This window comes from Maylandia zebra, linkage group LG14 (genome assembly GCF_041146795.1).
Source record: "Maylandia zebra isolate NMK-2024a linkage group LG14, Mzebra_GT3a, whole genome shotgun sequence".
Classification (NCBI taxonomy): Eukaryota; Metazoa; Chordata; class Actinopteri; order Cichliformes; family Cichlidae; genus Maylandia; species Maylandia zebra.
In genome coordinates this window covers 33114555-33135394 of record NC_135180.1, presented here as the reverse complement: position 1 = coordinate 33135394, position 20840 = coordinate 33114555, and the positions used below count along the sequence as shown (strand labels likewise).

The window sequence follows — 20840 nt, the reverse complement described above, 5'->3', positions numbered from 1 at the left end:
TTTTCCTTCTTTTGGTATAATGGAAATTATTGCTTCCCTCCATGAAGGAGGGATAATTTTCTTTTCCATTACCCAATTAAATGTCTTTATCGTGGTGGGGATCAAATGATCCTGCATTATTTTATACCATTCAGGGCCGAACCCATCTGGCCCCGCCATTTTCCCTCCCTTTAATCTTTTAATTGCCAAGTAAATTTCTTCTTTAGTTATTGTGGACAACAGCATTTTATTTTGTTCCTCTGTCACACCTTGCAACTTTAGACCTGAAAAGAAAGTATTGACAATAGAGTTGTTATCTACAGGAGATTGGGAGTAAAGTTTTCTGTAGTAATTCTGGAAGCATAGTTTAATTTTCCCCAGTTCAGTTTCTATTTGTCCATTAAGAGGATTCTTTATTCTATGTATAGTCCTCTCTGCTTGTTGCTTCCTAAGTTTAAGAGACAGAAGTCTTAGTGATTTCCTCCCTACCTCGCATTGCTGTTGTTTAATAAAAACGATTTTCTTTTGTATATCTATCATATTTAAATCATCTATTTTTTTCCTAAGTTTTATTATGTCAGATTTGATATCATCATCCAGCGTCACAGAATGTAGATGTTGTAGCTCAGGTAAGAGGATATACTAATTATTTTTCCTCTAATTACTGCCTTCAATGCATCCCATAATATTCCTGGAGATACCTCCTCATTTTCATTATACTCTAAATAAGTTTCTATTTCCTCTTTCAAACTCTCTTTAATATTTGGATAATTTAAAATGTTTGTATTCAGCCTCCATAAGGTTGATCTATTTTTGCTATTCAGGCAGATCTCAAGATTAACCGGGTTATGATCTGAGATGGTACAAGCGCCTATTTCACAGCTTTTAATTCTAAATAGGTCATTCTTAAACATGAGAATATAATCTAGCCTAGAATATACATTGTGTGGAATTGAGAAGTGGGTATACTTTCTGTCATTTGGGTGTAGATCTCTCCACACATCTAGTAGTCCAAAATCGTCCATAAAATGCACCATTCTTCTTCCAATACTCCTCTGATCGCCTTTTCCATTTGAAGAGTCTAACTTGGCATTTAATGTGACGTTAAAGTCACCACCGCAAATGAAAATTGCCTGACTCCTTGTTGTTGCCAAATTCAAAATCTGCCCATATAAGGACCAGTCACTGCCTGGGGGAATATACACATTTAAGAGAGTAGTCATTATACCCTGAATTTTACCCATTATCAATATATATCTGCCTTCTTTATCTTTAAATTCCGAAATATGTTCATAGTTCAAAGTTGAGGATATCAAAATTGCCACCCCCCTTCGCCTCCCAGAACTATGGGAGGAATAGAAGACATGTTTGAAACCTAATTTGTTAAGCTTTGCATGATCTTTGTCACCTAGATGTGTTTCCTGCATCAGAACAATTTCTTTTTCTTCTTTTAGGAAATTTTATTTAAAATAAAACAGTTGCATTAATTCTAAAACCCCAAGAAAAAAAAATACAGGAATCAATAAGCAGTTGGTAAATCATCCAAATTGTAAAGGTACTAGCAGTATTCATTCATTCATTCATTCATTCATTCATTTATTTATTCATTTTCAGGCACAACAAATACCTATATTGAACATAAAATACACAAAACAAAAAACAAAACTTGCCTGAAAAAGGAGTGGGACGAAGAAAACTTATTAAATCCCACCCCTATACTCACTCATCAACAAAAAAAAACAATAAACTTCCCGCAGCTACGCCCATCATTGCATACAGACCCATCAACAGCCCCGGGCAGATACAAGCATCTAAGCGGCAGCTCGCAACCAACAATTAGAGCCTTCATAACTGAATACAGAATATATAAATTATAAATTGCATTACCACAGGTAACAGGCAGTAATAACTACAAGTAACAGACACACATACATATACATACATATATATCTACACACACAAGTACATATATGTACATACATACGCACACTTTATTTTTTATTTTTTATTTTGGAATCCATACCAGCAATGGTAAGAGGACAGACATTACAGAGCACACTAAAACCCATCATTGAGTATACTGTGACCAGACCAACTGTTTGTAGAGAAATTTAAATCTATGAATATTTTTGCATTGTTTCAATTGTAAACTCAGACTGTTCCAGATTTTCACACCACATACAGACACACAAAAGCCTTTACGGGTTGTTCGAGTTCTGGGTAATTTGAATTCTCCAAAGCCTCTCACATTATAAACCTTTTCTCGAATTTCAAATCTAGTTTGTAAATTTGCCGGTAAAAGTTTAGTAAAAGCTTTATACAAAATTATGGATGTATTGTAATTAACCAGATCCTGGAATTTAAGTAACTTTGCCTGAAGAAAGAATTTGTGAGTATGATCTAGATAACCAGCCTTGTGAATAATACGCAGTGCTCGTTTCTGTACTGTGACTAATGGATTAGTTGTATTTTTATATGTATTTCCCCACACTTCCACACAATATGTAAGATATGGAAGAACCAGGGTACAGTACAGAGTACGAAGTGCATCTTTATCAAGGAATTGTTTCACTTTGTTCAAAACTGCGAGGCTTCTGGAAATTTTGGTTTTTATGTGTCTGACGTGGGGTTTCCATGAAATTTTGTTATCAATTATAACTCCCAAAAATTTGTTTTCACTCACATTATCAATTGGTACACCTTCAATGATAATTGGTAATTCTATATTATATTTTAAATTACCAAAAAACATTGCTTTAGTTTTATTTATATTTAATGATAATTTATTTATGTCCATCCATTTTTTTATTAATTTTAGCTCCCTGTTTACAGTCATTACAAGATCAGTATAATCATCGCTACTGAAAAATATGTTGGTGTCATCTGCGAACAGTATGAGTTTAAGTACTTGAGAAACATCAAAATTCCATCCATTTGCTTCCACTTATCCTTTTCAGGGTCGCGGGGGGCACTGGAGCCTATCCCAGCTGTCATAGGGTGTGAGGCAGGGTACACCCTGGACAGGTCGCCAGTCTGTCGCAGGGCTAACACACAGGGACAGACAACCATTCGCACTCACATTCACACCTATGGGCAATTTAGATTATCCAATTAACCTATCCCCACAAAGTGCATGTCTTTGGACGGTGGGAGGAAGCCGGAGTACCCGGGGCGAACCCACGCAAACACGGGGAGAACATGCAAACTCCACACAGAAAGACCCCGGCCAGATGGTAGAATTGAACTCAGGACCTTCTTGCTGTGAGGCAACAGTGCTAACCACCGTGCCACCATGCTGCCCCACTGGCAGTATTAGCTGTAAAACTCATAGAAATACCTATCTCTAAAGTCAACAACAGTGAAAAACATTGAAATGTGGACAAGCCAATTGTCCCCATCTAACACTGAATTGAATGTAAAATGTGACTGGAATCAATTTTAGATAAAAGATCAATCACAGTTGTTTGTAAAAGACATTAGACATTAAAAGAAGCTATCTTCAGTCATTGGGATTCCAGGATTTTTAATTTTGTGTGTTGTTGTTCCAAGATTGCTCACTGTCAGGAGCTGATAAACTGTCCATTTAGTGCTGGATCTGTCTCTTTCTAGGCACAGGAAATGGTGGGCATAGCAAATTGATTGGTGGTGTGGACTGAGTGCTTGCAAATCCGAGTTGTGTGGCAGGTCATTCTATTGGGTGTTTAAATGAAAAAGTGCCGTATACCCAATGTTTTTTCTTCTGTTTTGTTTTTTTTTCTTAATCTTTCAGTGTGGTCACTACCTGAACTATCCTTTAGTTATTTCACCAAAACAAAGTTCAGTAATCCAGTGAGGGGTTTTTTATTTCAGTTTTTAAAGACACTGACTATGCTGTGTATATATAAACATGATATTTAAAGGGCATGTACCACAATTCTCATTAAATGTGCCACAAAGTCGGTTTCACAAGTCACTCTGAGGCATAATTGTAAAGACTATGGAATGAAGGCCATGAAGACCTAATCACCTGCCCCAGGTTAGAGGTCTGTCACTTGATCTCCACACTTTGCCATTGCTTCAGCTAAATGTTAGCAGCCATCATTATGCTCCAAAAAGCTACAATTCTGGAATGAAACATCCATTGTTCTAGTCATGAACAGTAACAACAGGGTCAAAAAAACATACTTGGACACATAACTCTATAATTGTAAAGTTCCATGTAATTTAAATTAGAACTTATTAAAAAAGTAAAATAGAAAAGAAAATGCAACTTTCTGGTTTTTACTGGCTTTTAACATTTTCCTGTTGTTGTTTTTTACCACTGTAGTGGTTCAAAGTACGTAGTTTCAAAAGAAATACATAAGCTGTCTGTTTGTTCTTTGTCTCTCGCTGAGTACAGCATGTTTTTGTGGAGGTACTATCACTCGGGGAGAACAAAAGCTTTATTGTTACCTCACCAAATCAAAATTACTTCCCTCATCAAATGATGAAGTCAAAGGCTATCAGCAGAAATAATGATGGTTCTGTATAAATTCATTATATCTTACTGTATTTCTTTTTATTTGCACTGAAAGCTTTCGTTTCCATGCTGTTCTAGATCTTGGTGCTTTCAGTACAAAGGCCCGGGGTGGGGTTTCTGTGCGTGAAGGCCAAGGTGTGGTACTCATGTGTACCCCTCCTCCCCATTCACCAGGTAAGAGTTTAGTTTTTCAATCACAGGCAGAAGAAGAAATTCATTTTTTGCTTTTATTACCACTCCAGTGTGAGTTATTGCTCCCACTGTTTATTTTTATGTTATGCATTGTATTTTGATTATTTATATTTCATAGCTGTTCACTGTCCTGTCTATCCATCTATCCATGCTGTTCATATTAGTGTGCCAAGTTACAGTGACCAAAGAGCCAGAACTCCACTTATGAAAGATTAAATTTACTGGATCATTACAACTAGAAAGAAATGTTACACGGCCAATTATTTCACACAGCCACCATCTTTAATGCCATATATTTAATATCCCTCTCTATAGTCGTCCTTAAATATAAGCTCTTATGAGGTTTTCTGTTTGCATCAGCTCTGTCATTCTCCTGCACTGCACCCATGGGAACGTTTGCCAAGTGCTCTTCAGCACCCATACACATTTCTAGATGCCATTTTGCATCTCATGGTAGCAACCAGAGAGTCGGTGACAAAATAGCTTGTTTAAAAGAGACGCAGTCAATAATTAATGTTGCGTAATGACTGACAGATGTAAGTGTAGTACAGAGTTTTCTCAACCTTAAAGTTTTTCATCAGTCATAGTGCAGATGTTGCCCTTGCTCAAGGAGTATGTGTGAATATGAATTTTTCACAGGGAGTTTGAAAATCAACCCCTCATACATACATGCATTTAATTTTTTGACCAAGGTCTCTTCTTGAATGCTTGGAACTCTGATTGGCATGTGATTGAAATCAAACACTGGCAATGATGTTAGCATGATGACAGCATAATGGAAATAGTGATTTTCTGTCTTTTGAAATTTGTTGCAGTCTTACTACTATAAACTGTAAAATTGACCCAGGTTTCATAATGACATACTTTAAGTCCCCTGTGTTGAATTGCTTGCATTATATTCATTATGCGGGCCAAGTGGATCAATACAGAATATATTATACAATCACTCAGCCGTTAAATGCGTAATTCAGGGCAACTGCATTAGATTTAAAATTTATTAGTCTAACAGAAAATCAGCATTTAAAGAGTAAATAAGAAAATCCATTGAAAATTTAATCTACAAAATACATTTGTGCTACACAGAATAATTGAAGGACCTTAGCTTGTTGATTAAGAAATTTCTGGTTTCCTGTACCTGTTCCTTGTATATATGTGGTTAAATGATACAGTAAGATACAAACTGCTTGTCAGGGAACAAGCTTGGATATTGTTGTCTTGATTTCTATTTTATAAGCTTACCTTCCCTCAACTATAAACCTAAGCTTCTAAGCTTTTACAGCATTGCATTTATCCACAAAAAGCGTTGCTACACTAATCATACTTTAGGCCAAAAATGAATAGTACTTGATCTCCCCTTTTTATGTTGTGATATTAACTTTTAGGTTTAAAAGGGATATGAGAGGCCAGTCTCAACATGTTGTTGAGCCTTTATTTTGATGCTTATTTTTTCATATTTACAGATTATACTCAAAAACACAATACAGGTAAGATTATGATTTATTTCTTCGGCATTGCTTACACGAAATGAAAAATGATCTCAAAAAACTTTGATTAGATGCCTCATCCATAGAATATCCTACTGTGATGAATGCTTTGGTGTGTCACAGTTCAAATTCATATTGAAGAGGGAGTGCTAAAAAATGTTTGGGCTAAAATGGCTGTGGGAGGATTCAAAGACATTAAAATGTCACTTATTTTGCAAAGGCCTTGTGAGTAAAAATAGCTGTGAGTCACTGAGATATGAAAAGTTGATCATCTTCCGTTTGATGGTTTTGAGAAGTTTCTGTGTGTTTTGGGTAAATGCTGCGTATAAAGAATAGAAAGAGTGTAATGAAACTCTGGCGTCTTTGACAATGCTTATTGTCTAGAACAAGGTCTGTTATCTTTTATATCAGCAATGATATTCTGTGTTAAGTTATTCTTTTTAGTTTTACAGGGTCCTGTTTGACTTGTGGACCAGAATCTGGAATATCACTATTTTACCTGTTCTTCCCTCTTCGGGGAAGAATAGCAACATATGATGCTAACTTTGGACAGTAATCTGTTAAAATACAGTATTTAGGAGTCCACTAACACTGAGCTTAAATTGAGTGTTGAATTTAGTCATAAGATCTGTGCACTAATAATGTTGCATCTTTAAAACATCAGTTATTCATTATTTACCAAGAAGACAAGAAGCTTATCCTTTCTTTGTCTGTTTCTTTCATGGATTATGGATCCAGATCGAAGAGTTGTAGCACAAAAGTTCAATGTTCAATGGGATGCAGCGTTCCACAGATTGAATTTAATTGTGTTTCACACTTTAATATTGATCTTGGCTATGTATAAATGTGTAACACATGGAAATATGTCACAGTTTAGCTCTGTATTTACCATATTCATCTATCCATTTATCCATACATTAAACTGTCACTTCTGCCACATTCATAAGGTACAAATGGCTAAAATACAATACATCTTACCAAGTACTTTATTACAGGTATCAGGTATTTATATCTTCTACTCTTACTGCATTTTGTTTGAAATCTAAAAAAGATTGTGATCCATCTACATCGATAATCATTCAGAATTATTTGCTATAAAAGCCAGCTAAATCTGTTTTTAATGACTCTGAATACATTCATAAGCACGTTCATACACATGACCAAGCTTATTGGAATCACTCTGTCCTGGAATGATACCCTATCATATGCTAGTTTTACCTTTCTGATAATCACCGGTTAATTAGATTAACCTCCCTGCAAATAACAGGGTCTTTAAAGTCTTCTTCTCTGAACTTTAAGCACCTTAATATTATTTTTTAGATTAATTTAGTCTCTGATGATCAATTGGCTTTGTTGCTACATAAAATCCATACTCATGACTCCTTTAAATCATCACTGTTTCAGTATTATATTGAGCATTAAGCAGTGTTAGGCAATAAGCAGTAATGCAAAATGCGTCTATACAGTACTTTAGACCAATTCATAACCAGTGTATTTTTAGTATATAAATGTTATATTTCAGTACATTGCAATAGTTTATTTGTTAAAGAGGTTAAGAAGACCTTTTTGGGTACTCTTACACAGATAAAGAGCTGATCAAAATTCATACATGTAAAAGTTTTTTTCCTAATGTGTACAGTATCTGTCTTAACTTGCTTTTCAGAGATTATCTACAGCTGGGTGTTTAATGAATTCCCCTCGTTTGTCGCCGAGGACAGTCGACGCTTCATTTCCCAGGACACGGGAAACCTCTATATTTCGAAGGTGCAGCCCTCTGATGTAGGAAGTTACATCTGTCTGGTGAAAAACACAGTGACAAATGCAAGAGTTCTTAGTCCCCCAACACCTCTGACACTGAAAACCGACGGTGAGTGTTTTTTTGGGTACATAACACAGAAAATTTTAAAGTTCAATGTTTGTTTGACAGTAACAGAAAGCTAAAACTACATTTTATATTCTGTGTGTGTACAATATTGTGTAGAAATGCATTTGGAGGAAAATTTCAGATCAGATAGGTTAATAAAGTCGGGTGTTCTTCTGCTTTCCACTGAGCCTCATGTTTGTAGAGGGCGTTTTGAATTCCATACACACCATAAATAGATAGTGAGCAATGCTTTAACATTAGTGCGGGGAGCCTTCTTAGCTCACAATGTGCTTTGGTGAAACTGGCCATCGGGGAAATCATTTTCCTGCATAAAATTAACTGAATCAATGGCCCTTGCTGTGGATGGGAATTTGCTCTTTTATACTAGCCTCTCAGGAGCCATGGTGTGGAGCTGTTTGTTGGATACAGGTGTGGATTTCACCTACAGGCTTTTTTACATCCGACTACACAGAGAAACGTCCATCACTTCACGCAGGTGCCTGTCTTTGTCAAGGTTTCAAAGAGCCACTGAGATTACATCCCTAGTGAATCTGTGAAATGGCCTCTGTGCCTCAGAAACACGTTTGTTCCAAATGTTACAACGCAAATTTACCTCTTTACAATTACATGCCTTCCGGCAAGATTCTTGCTCTGTATTTGCATAACCTTGTGTGAAGTGGCCCTCTGAGACATACAAAACACTTTGCACATAACAGTGCTAAATTGGTTTGTGTCTCTGTAACTGAGCTGCAAAATGTAGTCATAAGGGCATATGGTCAGTCGGCTATTAGCATTTTAATATTTTTCATGGTTGGATAAAGAAACAGAAGATTAGTTGTTGCTGTGTTTTTTTTTTCAAATAGTGAATGAACGAAGGAAAATGAGTTCTGCACCAACCGTGTCCTATTTGGTAATGACACATGGGTTGAAGAACAGCACCCTCACCTGCAACACAACACGGCCAAATCTAATCACTACACCTGTAGGTCCATTACGCCAAAGAACGTCTTGGCATCTCTTGCTCAAATCTCATGATGCTTAGCAGCCTCTTATGTTGTGAATTTGGGTGTAAAATTCTGAAAATTACATTGGCGCACATCACAACAGTCGCCCAAATGTTGCCGTGCTGTTCCCACCCTTCAGTCATTGGAGTCTGACCAATTAGACACTGCAATCTGTGCCTCAGTAAAAATGAGTGATTATTACACAGCAGACAGTTCAAGCTGGATCTGTGCGTGGCTCACCACTGTCAGCTCCAGCCCTCACTCTCTTAATCAAAACAAGCATCTGGGTTCCATTATACCCAGCTGGAGGCCATTGATCGTCAGATCACAATCCACCTTCAGCAGAACGGGGCTAAACGCTAAACTCCAGACTAATACACCTTTTAAAAACAGTTCATCTCAGAAACACCTCTTTGATTTTCTGCTTTAGTGAATTTCGAAGCAATTGCACAGTGTTGCCCTACATAGCATTATTTTGCTGTGGTTCTGGATGTGAACCAGTGTAAAGCACGTACAGCATATACGTACGCAGGGGTGGAAGTAACGAATTACAAATACTCACGTTACTGTAATTAAGTACATTTTTTGGGTACTTGTACTTTTACGAGTAATTTTTCAAGTGTGTAATTTTACTCATACTTGAGTACAACTTACACCATGTAATCTACTTCGCTACTTATAAAATCAAAAGTCACTACTGAGTACGCCCACAATTTGAATTAATATTCAAACCTTTCGTCTGCATTTTTGCAGCCAATAAGGCCGTGCAATCGCAACCGCGCCAATTTAAGACGTAAGCAAAGAATAAACTCCGCTGCAGCAGCAGGCACAGGTGTCTGGAGGTGCTAAATGGTGGAGTATAAACTACTTTATAGACGAAAGATTTGGAGACAAAGAAGCCAAAATGGAGACAGAGGACAACACTGTCAACCATGAAAACGACGTAGAAAAGACGGAGGACGCGTGCCCGTGGCTATACCTGGAGGAATTTTTCGTGTACAGAGGAAGAAAAGGAGACAGCGTCCAGATGCAGTGCAAACTTTGTTTGACCTCTACAGTCATTTCAGCTTACAAGACTTCAGCATCTAATCTAAAAAAACACATTGAGGTAAGAGGTTTTACAACTATACGTGTATGATATTGCTTTCTTATTTTTCATGTGTGTTAAGGTTACTAGTTTGGCTAAGATATTGTCACCGCCATTGGTTAGCCTGATATTAAAATAAGACGGAGCTAGCTAATGTGCGTGTGTGCATGCATAATTGAGCTACAATTCGTAGGAATGTTTTAGCTTATTATTTGGATAACCACCGTCATTACAATAAATTAAACTTGTAGTCATTTAAAACTCACAGGCCTACAATCAGCTGGCCTATTTAAAAAAACAAACAAACTTGAACACAGTGCTGAGCTGCATCTCAAATTAATCTTCCAGCTCTCAGCTGACATGTACCAGAGCCCGATTGATGGATCAGTTGATCAGTATCATTGGCCTGATATAGGTCTATCATAGTGACATGGCTCTTAATCAGTAGGGTTATATGTTTCCCAATATGATATCTTTTTTTAAAGAACATAATGTGGATTGGTTTTATTTGTTAGCTGTATGGGCAGCATTTTTGTGTATGTGATCCCTTTTCTTAAATTAGATTTGCTAGATACACATATTTTGCTCTCTTAGTATTTTTAGGACCTGACTAATACTGAAAACTTTAGGGTGATACTGATAAAAAGGAGTTAAAAATTTAGATACTGATACATTGGTCGATACTCTTTTTACAGATAGTATACATATTACAGAACTTAGAATGTATACAGAAATTCATGTCTTTTGCAATGATCGTTCAAAATTGGTTTACACTTGTGAATAAATACAGCAATATATCTGCAAAATTTGACCAATTCACCACTCTTTTATACTATGCTCAACAATCAAAGATTAGCTCAAGTCTAGTTGAATAATGTTTTAAAAATGTGTTTTCTTTTAGTGTTAATCACAGTGATGTTATGAAGTAATGTATGAACCTGACGTATGATAATATTTATCTCTACAGAGGAAACATCCATCGAAGACTGAGCAGTACAATATCACTGTGGCATCAACATCTCGACAGCGAAAGACCACAGCCACACCAAACAAGCTCTCAGCAAATACACAAGCCAAGTTACCAGACCTGATGTTGAGAGCTGCAAACAAACATGTTCCACAAGCAACTGTTGACAAGCTTGTCATCAATTTCATATGTGAGGGTCTACAGCCATTTGCAGTGGTAGAACAGCTATCTTTCAAAGAATTGGTTACCACATTACAACCTCAAGCCAAAGTCATCTCCAGACCCACTGTCTGTGCCAGAATCTGTGAAGCTGCTGATCACATGAAGATGACTTTGGTTGCAGCATTGGATAAAGTCAAATTTGTTGCTACCACTACTGATTGTTGGTCAGCTCATCAGAAAAGTTACCTTGGAGTCACATGCCATTGGATAGAGGAAGCGTCCCTGGAAAGAAGATCTGCAGCACTAGCATGCAAAAGATTGAGAGGGTCTCACACATTTGACATGCTTGCTGGTGCGCTTGATGATATCCATTGCCAATACAAGATTAGAGGCAAAGTTGTAAGAACCACAACTGATAGTGGATCCAACTTTGTCAAGGCCTTCCACATGTTTGGGGCACAAAATGATGCAGATGAAGCTGAAGATGAAGCAGACCCAGAAATTATTGACCTGACTGACCATAGGGACTACCATGAGGCAAGTGCAATTCTTGATGAAGACTCTGGTTTGGAGTATCAACTTCCGCCTCATCAGCGATGTGCATGTCACCTGCTAAACCTTGTGGCAACAACTGATGCTGCCCTAGCAGAGAGCATGAATGAAACCTACAAGAGGCTCTCCCGTGCAACCTTTGCAAAATGCCAGGCCATTTGGAACAAAACTGGCCGATCTCATTTGGCTAATGAAGTGGTAGAGGACAAGTGTGAGCTACAGATCATTCGTCCCAATGCAACACGATGGAATTCAACCTACCTTGCCATTGAAAGGATAATACGCATCATTGATGAGAAGGGGGAAGATGCCATCAGGAGCATTTGTGAGGAGTTCAAGGTGAAAATGTGAGTAAAATTGGACACCTACCAATATGGTTTCAAATTTTGTGAATTTTCCTTAATGGATGGTTAAAAACGTGAGCAGACTCTTAATATTAAATCAGAAGATCCCTATTATAGTCATGGTGGGTTTTGTTGTTGTGTCTTACAGGTTGAGTCCTGCAGAAGTTGCATTCCTAAGGGAGTACTGTACCACCATGAAGCCACTGGTGAAAGCTTCAAACATCCTTCAGTCTGAGTCCACTTCCTTTATGGGATGGCTCCTGCCAGTAATCCAACAACTACTGTCCAAACTTAGCAGGCTGGAGACATCAAGCAAGACATGCGTGCCACTCATCAGAGCCCTGCAAAATGGCCTTCAAAAGCGTTTTGGAGCGATGATGGAGGATCCAGAGTTGGCTGCAGCTGCAGTCCTCTTACCCAAGTTCAAGACTTCCTGGACTGACAGAGCAGATGTAACAGAGGCTGGTAAGGATTCATGTGATCCCATTTTTGTGTATTTTTACATTTGAACACATGCTTAAGTGAGTATTTCACCTAATACATTGTAAGTTATTGATGGTCTGTCCTGAATACTAAACAATCCTTTTTGAGAATTTGCCGATTTTAAATTTGTGTTCAGGAATAATCACTGAAATTTAAATAACAAAATTGTGTTATCTACTTGCAATTACAGCCTTGACATACATCAGACAACATCTTGAAACGACAGAGCATGAGAGTGAGGATCAGCAAAGAGAGTCATCTGATGAAGATGAATTCTTCTCCAGACCAATCTCCAGAAGGCTGCAAAGTGCAGTTGAGCTTGATGGTTATCTTGCTTGTGCCACAGACACCATGGAGCTGCTGCACTCCTTCTCAGCCATCAAAAACCTCTCTCTTAAACTGAACACAGCTCTGCCTGCTTCTGCTGCGTGTGAACGACTTTTTAGCTGTGCTGGTCTACTCTTCACTGCCAAACGAAGTCGGATTGCCTCTGTTAATTTAGAAAACCAGCTCTTGCTGAAACTGAACAAAAGGTTCAGAAAGTAAAGTGTGAAAGAAATGCTAAGACTTTAAGACACTTACCTGCCTGTTGTTCAGTGTATGGGGAAAAGTTTAAATGGTTCTACGCATGTTCAGAAACATTTTTGTCATTGTTTTAACAAACAAAATTCCTCCTTTTATATCTACATTTATTTACAAAACAAGTTACCTTTCTATACCTTGTTCATCTGAAAAATGTGCTTTGAACATAAATATTTATACTGGTGAATCGAGTTGAATGCCTGCTATTGACAACAGAATAAAACATCAGTCTGTTAAAAAGTAATTAATACTCTGAGTAGTTTTTGAGAACAGTACTTTGTACTTTTACTCAAGTATTTTTTTAACACCAGTACTTTTACTTGTAATTGAGTACAATTTAACCAGTGTAACAGTACTTGTACTTGAGTACAAATTTTGAGTACTCTTTCCACCTCTGTACGTACGTAGCTGTTTTGTTGCTTTTGCTTTCCCTCTAACATCCTTCTTTTGTTTAACATATAGATATATTATTTCCATTAAATACAACACAAACCTCAAAGCAGTTTTACATTAATCAGCTTTGCGTTAGCGGCCTATCGTGTTTACTTTAGGTGTGCATGCTTTAAGCTGTCACATAATTGCCTTTGTTGATACTTGTTATGCATAAAAACATTACAAAGTAAATTGTCACTGATAGTAAACTGATTACAGCTTCAGAAGTTATGGATGCATGCTTTTATATTAACTCCGTAAGACCCAACCCATCAAAAAATAGCCAGAAAATTCCGATTTTTTTGGAACTGAGATATTTATTAACCCTTATTACAAAATCCACAAAAGTTTTGGGGTTTTTTTTGCTATATCATGGTGTTTATGATATCGCATTTGATACATTGGTTGTTTTTGGCAACTTTTTGTTAACAACAATTTTAGACAAAAAAAAAGAGTTTAGTATTGATCATGTTGATGAGATAGAGGTCTCAGAAACTCATGTATTAAATATGATACAAATGGCATTATAGGGATAAACAGTAGCTAAATCTGAGGTAATAAAACAAAATTCAAGAAACTGGACTAAAAATTGCAGATATATTCATGTCTTATGGTTAGTGAAAAATAAGGAATTTATCCATCAATAAATCTCATGTAGCTAGGAGAGTACCTTATAAATACAGAAATGCAACCAAAATCTATGGTGTATTTTTATCGTTTATACAGATAAGTGCTGCAATTTTTATTTGGGCTTCGGCAGCACAGCTGTCATTAATGTCATAACATATTTTCTGTCTCACTACTGTGTCAATAATATCAGTGAAAGACAATGTTTGCAGGCACATCTACGCATGGGCATGTTTTTCTCTGCTTCACTTTACTAAATTATTATTGAAGACCTCTGGTTCATAGATATATCGGATGTCAGAATGATTTTTTTGGCCAACATACTGTAGAGGCATAGTCAAAACAACTCCCTGTCCTTGAATGAATACACATTTGAAAAGGAAAGAAAATAATTGTCATTGTTCTTAATAGCACATTGTATACGTCTATGTTCTTTTTGAAGTTTAAAAACATTTAATTTAAAGAGCGTTAAATGTGCTATTTTTAATGAAAACAAATATATAATGTGCATATAATGCATATAATCTGTACATGCACAGATTAATTAATCAAGTGCATATATGACCCGGAGTTGTCAATTTATTATTTCCTTTTATTTTATTTTCAATTAAAGTTTCAGAAGTTTTGATTTTGATCGGCATCATAAAACCTATCTGTTGCTGGGTCAGAGGCCTAATAATACATTCTTTTAAATTTGTATTAACTTGGATTTTCGGTAAAAGTTAACAGGCATTATAGTTTGAAATTGGTTGGCAGAAGAATGAAATACAACGAGAAAATAATCAAATTTTCATGTGATTAATAAATGAAATTGGAACATAAAATATAATGCTACGCTGTAGGGTTGGTAATGTTTTAGCACACCGAGTCTACACATTAGTTCTTCCAATTCTATCAAGTCCAGCCACTGAGACTGAATATGATATTGAATATACTATGGCAAGAGCCAGTGAAATATTGCAAATTCATTATATGTGAAGGGCTGCTTTGGAGCCATAAATGTTGAGAATGAGATTGAAATTGAAAAGTTCTTTGGAACAAATATCATAAAACTCCTTTTCCATGCATAGTGGGCCACAATTCAATAACCCCACTCCCTTTCTTCATTCATTTTATCACATAAAAAGTGTCAGGTGCATGTAGTAGAAGGTGTAATTATGGTTTCTCAAATGTCAAGCGGGTCATTTGTCCTGGTGCTCATGTACTTTATAATGCATGTGGAGTCGTGCTACACATGCTCTGATATGTTTTGATGTGTATTCAAGTTCAGCTGTGGATGTGTGATGTTCAAATGCAATGATTGTGTATTTAACATTACCGTATGTCACCGTTCTCTTCACGCTGCTGCTAAGCGGCTCTCTTTGTATGCCTGCAGACTTTCCTGTTGGTTGTTTATATATGTATACACTGTTAATCTCTGTGTAAAAAGTAGTCAGTATTGCCTTCACTGGCACAATATTTTGCAAATCGTTGCCAGAGTCAGAACCCAGTTTGGAGAAAGAGCTTTAAAGTATGTCACCCCCCTTTTTTTCCTGGAATCATTTACAGAAGAACCTGAAATTGGCAGAATAGATTTTCTTTGAGGGGTTTTATATCATTTTTTAAGGATCAAAAAATGGTTCTCTTGGTCAGTGTGAATGCTCCTGAGGATGCGTTTGTTCTCATATTATTGCATGTGAACTGGATGCTGTATTTGCTTGCTCGTTGCTTGTTGTGTGTCAGTTATATTTGCTCATTTATATTTGTATTTGTTACAAATGCTGCTTCTATCCTGGCCTTGGCTCTTGAAAAAGAGATTTTAATCTCAGTGAGACTTTTACCTGGATAAATAAAGGATTTAAATATAACACATATTTTCCTTTGAGAAAAGTAAAACATTCAGATAATATTCGTATTGCAAACACCCATTTAATAAGACAGATAACAGTAAATCCCTTTAAATGATGATGTTTTTCTTTGTTACACTTTTTTTCTTTTTTGTTTATTACCATCTCTGACACATCATCCTAGTAAATGAAAATAAATAGCCGGCTTAACATACAGATGAATAAACAAAGGAAACGTCCTCTGGCGATGGCTTAGAACAGAGGTGTTAGTCATAGTGGCACTTAGCAAGACTGATAACATGTTATCACTTGTGTCCTTCACAATGTGTTTGTGAATTGTTGAGCGGATTACTAATTCTTGAGGACAATAGTAGGAGTCATTTTGTCTCTTCTGCTGGAGAATGTTTGTTTTTTGTTTGTACGTCATCTTAATGTGCTGTTTGTGTTTTCGTATAAAGCTAATATGTCACCTACAGACTTTTCCTTACATTCCCACATCTTCCAAGTATCTGCGACATATTAAGACAAATTAAATTGCAATCTACCAAAGTGCTAACCCTAGCTAATCTTGCTCATGCTTTAACCCACTGTTTTTGTAGGGATTCAAAATATAATTATCAAGTTGTGTGCTTTACAGCTCTGTCAATTAAATAGTCTTATTAAAATAACACTGTATAAACTTAAGGTTCATGGTTAAAATGATTTTCCAGATGGTGTGCACAATGTGCATTCCACACCTAAACACTGCTTTGATTTAACATACTGTTCATTTTAAGAGGTTTAACCAACACAAATCTCTAGGAAGAATACATTTATAGCATATAATTTTATCCTTCAGTTGTTACTCTTATTTTGAAAAAATTGCAGGTGAAAGAGGAAATGGGTGCCTAAATTATTTTTATTTCTTTGTTTGTCTGTATATGGGCAACAAAGTTGAACAAATCGCCATAACATCAAATTGTTAAATCACTGCTGTCTGTTTTTGTGTCCACACTGCAAGACGCAAAGGAATAATAGCAAACTGGAGACCAACCAGCTATTGCAATACCTGCTTCTAATGAGTACAATTTCTCTTTCTTAACCCTTTTCAGGTGTCATGGGTGAATATGAGCCCAAAATTGAAGTGCATTTCCCTACATCTGTTCTGGTTGCCAAAGGAGTCACTGTCAGACTGGAGTGCTTCGCTCTAGGAAAGTAAGTAAACAAGGACATATTGCGCAAATATTGGTAGTTGTTTATTACAGCACTATCATATTAATCACCAGGAACAGTAAAGTACAGCCTATCGCTGCTCTGTTGCTGAGAGATCCTTTAGATAATCCTGCCTGTGTTTTTTTTTTCTTTCTTCCTTAAATTACATTATTCCATTACCTGAATGGGAAGCAGGCATATCTTGTCTTCAGGCAGTATGTTAAGTGAGTGTAGAGAAGTGCTGCATCGTAGCTTGGCTGTTAGATGGCATGTTAGTGCATGGTGGGGGGGGGACTGAATGGGGAATTCAACCCTAGGGACCCATGTGTTCTTATAATTGAGAGCCCTAATGTAGCTGTGTTTCCTGGGTGCTTTCAGGGTCCGTTATGAATGTAGAAAGCCAAGGTTATGTGTTTGGAAGGGAAAAAAAGGGAAATTGGTAATAGTTGTCTGCCAGGAGGGAACACTCTTTATTCCACAGAGACTAAATCCAAACCACTCTCCACAGTTACTAAAGTTAGTGCTACTGGCTTCAATATTGCCTTTTGGAATATTTATTTTCTTTGTCAAAGTTCTGAAATTGGGAAAGACTTTATCTCTAAACACAGGTAGGCTAGATGACGAAAAGCGGAACTTTATTGGTAAAATCAGTCTAATCAGCAAGATTGCAAAACCATTGCAGTGGTGTTTTTTTTATGACACAAAATAATTCTGGTAATAATTTATCATCTTTGCTCTTTATTTAGTATTTATGCAGTATAAATTATTCATTCCTATCTTAAGTGCAAACAGTCTCTAATCTGCGGATGACTAAGGGCCTCATAATTGTTTACTTTGATTTAATTTAATTATCCACATTATGGTGGTCATTCCCTAAATATATAGACACTGTATTATAATCTCACTCCCCTTGGCTTTTTCTATCAAGCAAAGCAGGAGTTTCTGAACAGTCTGCTTGATGGGAAACCCACTGAACAGCCAAACAGCTTGAATTCTTGCCCTGTGCCTCCCTCAATGAAGTAATTTGTGCATGATAGCTTTCAGTCAGACAGTGATCCCAGTGACTTACCCTTTTACGCAGAGATGAATGATTTATCAATGCACCCCATTAAGAAATGCCAGTCTTTATATAGCACTGAAAATGAAGTTAAAATGGGTTTTGTACTCCTGTTGATCAATATGTATGATGGCACTGCTATCTAGTACAGGGCAGAAAAGCTCTTTGTGTGAATGCCAAAGCTCCTTGATGTGATTGTCTGAAGGGCGAAGAGAACAATGAGACAATGAAAACAAAAACAATATGAATACTGCTCTTAACTTGAAGGAATTTTGAACTATGTTCACATCATGAGCTATTTTAGTGATGTCTGTAGGAATTAATCAAGATTTTTGTTTAACTGCACCATGTAGAATTAGTAATCACTGTGGTTCCTGAGTTCCTTCATCCATAAAAAAGGTAAATTACAGCTTTGACTAGAAATAATAAGCAAAATACATATTACAGTTATACAGTAATTCCAGAGTCCAGTGACTTTGAAAGAACCTTTGAAAAATAATTTCAAAGGTATTTTTAAAAGCAGAAATTTAGATAAAGTAAAAATCTAACTAATTAAAAAGACATTTTTGGTTTCAAGCTCCACTCATAAATATTTGGCCTTTTGGAAGTTTTTATCAATGATGTGCTGATTTTAATGTTGCCTCCCTGAAAAGTCTGAGGCCTTTTTGAGGTTCTCTTAGAGAACGCTGTGGACTGAGGGAGGCCTTTGGATCATAGTCATGAGTGATGGGAAGGTGGGCTGGCAGATTAGTGCAGCAATAGCAATAGGACTGTTGTGCTGAGGAGAGAGTTGAGACGAAAGGCAAGGCTTTCAGTTTACCAGTCCATCTTTGTTTCAACCCTTACCTTTGATCACAAAATCTGTGTAATGGCCGTAAAAATAAGTTCAGAAAAACAAACAGCCAGATAAGATTCCTCCGTAGGATGGCTGTGCTGAACTTTAGAGATATGGTGAAAAGCTCAGACATCCAGAAGGAGCTTGGATTAAAGCCTCCGTGTCAAAAGGAGAGTTAGGTAGTTCAGTAGGTTAGGTAGTTAGGTTGCCTCCTGGGTGCTTTCCTCTGGAGGTGTTCCAGGCACACCCAGCTGGGAAGAGATCCCAGGATAAACCCAGAACCCACTGACAGATTATACATCTCATCTAGCTCTAGAACACCCAAGGATCCCCCGGGAGGTACTAGAAAATGTTGCTAGAGAGAAGAACATGTAAAAACAATGCTCAGCCTGTTATTACTGTGACCTAACTTTGGATAATTGTACATTAGATGGATTGATAATTATAAATGCCAGAACCACGCACCCTCAAGTTGAAATCCTGCCTTCACAGGATCATCTATAAGTAACTCTGGAAAGTGCAATTCTGTTAGCTGCTTTTATTTCAAGGGTTACTAGACTATGAAGTTCATTGTAGTTCAAAAAGCCTTGTACATTCGATGGGTTACACATTCAACCCACTCATTTCCACTTAAAATATAATATGTAGCATGTGTTAGAAGGTTTCATCCAAATTGCTTTAGAGTAGTAGATATACTTTTTAGTTTCAGTGATCCCAGAGGGAATCAAGCTCTTGAAGCCCTGCAGTTAAAGCTGACCACTTAGTCAGCATGAAACTGTACCTCTTAACACAGCACATTTTATACTCTCTGTGCTGTTGTTAATGTTTGTGCTCTGATACAAACGTTAATAAAAACACCTTTGTCTTTCGTTTGGATACTTCTTTTAAAATGGTTTGGAAATATTTTTTTTTTTAAAGAAGAAATTGAGAGTTAGCAAATTAGCTAAATAGTGAGGCATTATCTAGGAATCAAGTTCTTTATTATATTTTGGTATTAGATTTAATTTTGCACCTTTATTATGGAACAAGTCCAGATGAGGGCGCATCAATTGTGTGGATTGCTAATTAATATGTAATCTGCAGAGCTTGCCTTTAGGTACATTTTTCAATTGAAAACCATAACACCTCACATAAACTCCAGTGTGTGACTCATTCAAAATGTTAGGGTATGAAATGCTTACTTTTAGAGTTTGATGAAACAGACCACAATCACCAGGGTTTCAGAGTCTACTGTCTACCTGTCTGCAGCTTCAGGAAGATGCTGACAGGAAGACTTCATACAATGAATGAACCTGTTCCCTTCCAGTCCAGCAAACATGTGCAGGCCCAGTGCTTATTATTCAGTCTCCAAAGCAAAATCCTTCCATGGACTCAGGAAGTTTTACCCCCATCGTCCAACCTCTCATAGTCCCTACAGATTTCCTTTGTTATCTGACTTGTCAACAGTTTAGTTGGAGCAAAGGTCTCCAGAAAATTGTCCATCAATAACATACAATGAAGTGCATCACAGCAACTCAATGGCATATTCATGAATACTGATTAAGTCTTTGTGACTCTTTCTAGTAAAGATAAGAGTATACTCATGTTCAGAAATCTGGGGTTTTGGTAATTCTAACATGTTCTTTCTGGAAACTATAAACTATTCCTATTCACAAGTCACGAACATCACACGGA

At 36.8% G+C, this 20840-nt stretch overlaps 2 protein-coding genes across 6 annotated transcripts in view; both read left to right on the top strand.

The window, feature by feature from the left end:
* Window positions 1-20840, top strand: part of cntn5 (contactin 5) — a 120099-nt gene that overhangs the window by 67971 nt on the left and 31288 nt on the right. For 2 of the 4 annotated variants that reach the window (XM_004560506.2, XM_004560505.2), the window contains exons 6-9: window positions 4556-4651; window positions 6130-6153; window positions 7817-8020; window positions 17175-17277. In XM_004560506.2, the coding sequence (XP_004560563.2) occupies window positions 4556-4651; window positions 6130-6153; window positions 7817-8020; window positions 17175-17277 (427 nt within the window). The remainder of the gene's footprint in view (window positions 1-4555; window positions 4652-6129; window positions 6154-7816; window positions 8021-17174; window positions 17278-20840) is intronic. The other 2 variants (XM_004560508.2, XM_004560507.2) reach the window with 1 other exon arrangement.
* On the top strand, window positions 11377-13440 carry LOC143412496 (uncharacterized). Of its 2 annotated transcripts, none has more exons than XM_076873389.1 (3): window positions 11377-12136; window positions 12282-12598; window positions 12843-13440. In XM_076873389.1, exons 1-3 carry the CDS (start codon window positions 11397-11399, stop codon window positions 13160-13162), a joined length of 1377 nt encoding a protein of 458 aa, XP_076729504.1. In that variant the 5' UTR covers window positions 11377-11396; the 3' UTR covers window positions 13163-13440. The 2 variants fall into 2 exon arrangements, with proteins under 2 accessions (XP_076729504.1, XP_076729503.1); XM_076873388.1 differs by having other exon boundaries at window positions 12807-13440.

What these genes read in the sequence shown, in the direction of transcription:
- LOC143412496 (XM_076873388.1), top strand. Translation starts at nt 11,397, where the DNA reads ATGAAGATGACTTTGGTTGCAGCATTGGATAAAGTCAAATTTGTTGCT. An exon ending in GAGGAGTTCAAGGTGAAAAT is followed by an intron (nt 12,137 to 12,281) that starts GTGAGTAAAATT and finishes TGTGTCTTACAG; the next exon opens with GTTGAGTCCTGCAGAAGTTG. An exon ending in AGCAGATGTAACAGAGGCTG is followed by an intron (nt 12,599 to 12,806) that starts GTAAGGATTCAT and finishes TTGCAATTACAG; the next exon opens with CCTTGACATACATCAGACAA.